This window comes from Scylla paramamosain, chromosome 27 (assembly GCF_035594125.1).
Source record: "Scylla paramamosain isolate STU-SP2022 chromosome 27, ASM3559412v1, whole genome shotgun sequence".
Taxonomy (NCBI): Eukaryota; Metazoa; Arthropoda; class Malacostraca; order Decapoda; family Portunidae; genus Scylla; species Scylla paramamosain.
In genome coordinates this window covers 2740001-2744527 of record NC_087177.1, presented here as the reverse complement: position 1 = coordinate 2744527, position 4527 = coordinate 2740001, and the positions used below count along the sequence as shown (strand labels likewise).

Below are 4527 nucleotides of genomic sequence, written 5' to 3'. Positions count from 1 at the left end.
CAAACTGAGATGCAATATCTTTTTAAGTGTATAAGACTGCTTGTGCCAGCCATCACCACCACAACAAAGTTAAGCTGACGCCAAGCAGGAGTAGTGTGCTGCGTACTGAGTCTCGTTCCCATAATAGGCATCCTGTTACTGCCAGACTTTCCCAGGTGGATCATGGCTCACGGCTGCAACACCGACGCTCAAAAAGATCTAAAGTACTTCCGAGGAGACAGCAGCAAGTCCGAGTCCGAATATAAAGAGATTATCGCCCAGGCGCTCAAGGAAGAGCAGGGTAGCATATGTCACCAAACAAGTATGCTGTTTAGAGCTCCTACAAGCCGCACGCTAAGTCTGTTAAGTCTATCACAGGGGCCATCATCTATTTTGGGGGAAGTATCTTGATCATCACCTACATGATGCCCTTACTTCAAATGGCGAAGATAACTAATGATCCTTACGTGATCAGAATTGCTTCTTTTCTAATGACCACATTGGGTGCAACTGTCCCTGTGTGCCTCACAAACCATCTAAAACGAAAACCTCTTATAATTGTAGGCTTCATAAACACATCTCTCTCTCTTATAGAATGATCAGCCTCTACTTCTTCCTGCTGAGGTTTTGAATATCAGACATAAGCTGGATACCCACAGACGCAACAACAATAATAATAATAATAATAATGTTCTCTGATGGCATTACTTGCAAGGATACTATACATATGTCGTACCATTGGTGTCTTGTCACTGAAATGTGCCGCTATAATCTCAGCTGCCATGAGTATGATGGCCTACGAGGAGACAATGTATCTTGGAATGTATATCTTGGAAATCGAACAAAGCGTACATGGAGTAGCAAATCACGTCTCATTTTAATAGTAGAGAAATCATGGTAAACGTGTTATCATAATGTCTGATACTGAACGAATCTTATTGGACAATGTGACACAAACCCATATATAACTTATGATACTTCAGGGATTATGCCTCAGAAGGCTGGAGGTGTGCAGCAGCAACAGGTCTAGCTTGAAAATGGCTCTGTGTGTGTGCAGGTGTCTCCATCATACGTGGCACTGAAACACAGGATATAGCAGAATTGTATTTCTCTAACGCTTCAACAACTATCTTCCTCAAAAGGTAACTCACTTGTCCAAATCTATACAACACAAGTGGTATTATCACAGTCAGTATATTTAACTTTTTGTTTTGCATTGGTATCTTAGTTGTAAGAAGGCTACTAAAACCAGACTTCCTTTCTAGAAAACATAAACATATTGTTTTAACTCTTACAATAAAAATTACCATCATTACGTAGCCATACACTCATGTTGCTGACTTCTTTGCTCTCTTCCTCACCACCATCCCAACAGCACATCTGCCCCTCGATCACCTTGTGTGTGTGTGTGTGTGTGTGTGTGTGTGTGTGTGTGTGTGTGTGTGTGTGTGTGTGTGTGTGTGTGTGTGTGTGTGTGTGTGTGTGTGTGTGTGTGTGTGTGTGTGTGTGTGTGTGTGTGTGTGTGTGTGTGTGTGTGTGTGTGTTTGTGTAAAACTTCCAGAATTTTTTAGCATTAGTGACTTTTTCTCTCTTTGCAGCTACTGCGGAGTCAGCAAATGTTCTAAGCCTAAACCCACCACGAGGGACGCATTTCACCTCTCCGTCAAACCTACATATAAAAAAAAATTAAATAAATAAACAAATAAATAAATAGTAAGAAAGCAGTTATACCAAAAACGTAATGGCAGCAAAAACAGACCAGCCCATAGCTCAGCCATCCATGAAGAAATCCTTGCAACAGCCCCGCACTAAGGTAAGACTACGCCAGGGGTGTCAAACTCATGGCCCGTCAAATGGTCACGAGTGGCCCGCAAGGTGTTAAGTTATTTTCAACTCAGTACTATAACAGTTGTACTTAAGGAAACTGCTAAACTGTTAAACCAAACATAATAACATTTGTCTATTATCTACATGACTGATTTATTTTTTATCAAAATTACTTATAATAACGTTTTTATACCCAATTCTAAAAAAAAAAAAAACAGCATTACAGATCCGCTTCAAATCAATGATAATGCCGGTATATGCAATTACGTTATCACTGATGGCCCTCAAGACCACAACCAAGTGGATGATTGGCCCTTGAAATTATTTAAGTTTGACACTCATGGGCAACGCAAAGAAAGGATGTCTCCTACACACTTTTGAATCTACAAGTCATCCTGTGGTGAAAGAGCGGTGCACTGGTAGGGGATAAAGGGGAGTGTTGTAAATCATGTCATTGCATCAATCAGTCTGTGGTCAATCTCGTCACCTCCTCAATCTACAGTCCCTACTGCAATGATATGTAATGTGTTTCCAGAAATTCGTCGAGCAAGTCACCTGCAACATGTTTGGCCAACTTGAGCAGACGTTGTAACTACCTGTTCTGGGTAGTAAACACATGTTCCATTGGTGGACAGCATTCTAGGTGGACTGGCTGACTGAAAGAAGAGTGTCAAAGGGAACTCTTGTTCTCGAGCACAAAACATTAGTGTCCAGCCAGTATTTTGAAATGCCTTCGCCAACTATTGGAACTTTTCTTAACCACAGAGAGAATTAGTCACGTTCTCGTAAATGTTTTTACCCACACTAATAGTGCAGAATCCTTGTTATTACTTATCCTTAGCATCATTAGCATAAAAAAAAAAAGAGTATTCTTCAAAACATCAACAATTTCAACTACAGCCCGTTAAAAGCAGAATATATTAGGTGCAGAAATGTTTGAGAATGGTCTACTTACTAGTAGTTTCTCAAAGTTTCAAGTGATAGAAGCCACTGGTGCGCACACCTTCTCATCAAATCAGAGTCATCCTCGTATGGGATACCATTACCCTAGAGGCAAAAACTATGTTCTTGAGCTTTGTTTTCCTTTGTATTTGTTTTTCAGAGATCTTCTCTTTAACGATAGGAAATGTCAGCTTACGTTACTGCTTGAGCATTAAGCGAAGCGAGCATAACTTTCTATAGTAAAATAAGATTTTAAGATATTTTCAGATATTATACCGGAAGGACGTTAATGACATGTTATTCTCAATAGTGGTGGCCGATCCTGGTCTTGTCAATAGTCTCCATATCGGAAGGGACCTGTGTCTCCTTTCCGGGTATCGTTCAGCCACAACTGACCAAAGCTGCTCCTGGAGAACTCTCCCTGACCACGGAAGAAGTCTCCATCCTCAGTGAGTAAGATATATGTAAGCAATGTCATTTTGGATTTGATTCTAGACTCTATAAAAGGCTGGTATTTCCATTGTAGTTTTTTTTTTTTTTTTCTTGCGCTTAGCCACAACTCTTACTTAAAAAATTAACAAATAAATAAGCACTCACTTTTGCTTCACTCCATACATCACAAACGACACGCATAAACTGTACTTCCCTAAGAAGATATCACACAACGCATAACTTCTAATATTTATGAAAAGTGTAAAAATTATACCATTTCATGCCTTTAAAACCAGTGTTTCTTAAGATAGTATAAAATGTGTGTAGGTGCGCAAGAGCGTGTGTGCATGCATGTATGGTGCGTGCTCGCAAGCGGGCCAGAAGAGAAGGGGATTCTGTGGCCCTATATTCACACAGCATAGTCAATGGCTATTTGTCACGTTAATTACTTCTATTTCTTGTTATTCACCACAAACCTTAGACACTTATGTTTCCCTTTTATATTTATCACTGTGCGACGAACATGTGACAGCCCAAACTCAGGACATTTGGATTCCTTAAGGCATCAGACATAACATCAATATATTCGAAAGTGTTGGAGAATTATATAAGTTGGCAATTCCCTTACACTGTTACACGGTGTCACGAACTGGAAGGAGTCAGATGTAATCCAATTAAAAACCCACATCAGTGGAAGAGAAGGAATTCATCTCGTGACCAGAGTCGCCATTTCCTTCCATTCGTATGCATATCGTTCTATGTTTTGTGTATGCTGTAAACATAGAAAGAAGGTCCGAAGTCTTGCTCCCCCTCATCAGCGTACCAAGCCGTCCTCTTACACAAAGTTCCTTATATATATATATATATATATATATATATATATATATATATATATATATATATATATATATATATATATATATATATATATATATATATATATATATATATATATATATATATATATATATATATATATATATATATATATTCAAAGTGTCCACTGTGAGTCTTCCACGGACAAACTCATCCCTTTCTGTGTTGACATTGCAAAACTAGAACATCACTTTTGTTTTCGTACCACTGTAACTCAAGCACTATCCAGCACCATCACCTCATTAACCTTTCACAGACAGTCCTTTCCACCTGTCCACGATTTACAGTTTCAGAGGCTGCCATAATATATAGATAACAAGCTGTAACTCAAGCACTATCCAGTACCATCACCTCATTATCCTTTCACTGACAGTCCTTCCCACCTGTCCACGATTTACAGTTTCTGAAAGGAAGCATCACTGTTCTTTCGAGGCTGACATAATATACAAGTAACAAGCTTTTTTTTTTATT

At 39.0% G+C, this 4527-nt stretch overlaps 1 protein-coding gene across 2 annotated transcripts in view; it reads left to right on the top strand.

Moving 5' to 3' along the window:
* Window positions 1-960: 960 nt before the first annotated feature.
* The window catches only part of LOC135114043 (facilitated trehalose transporter Tret1-2 homolog), a 5442-nt gene continuing 1875 nt past the window's right edge, over window positions 961-4527 (top strand). Inside the window, exons 1-3 of one of the 2 annotated variants that reach the window (XM_064029697.1) lie at window positions 961-1121; window positions 1578-1792; window positions 3059-3197. In XM_064029697.1, coding sequence (XP_063885767.1) covers window positions 1721-1792; window positions 3059-3197 — 211 coding nt within the window. In that variant the 5' untranslated portion in view covers window positions 961-1121; window positions 1578-1720. Of the gene's footprint in view, window positions 1122-1577; window positions 1793-3058; window positions 3213-4527 lie in introns of those variants that run through there. The other variant, XM_064029698.1, reaches the window with a different exon arrangement.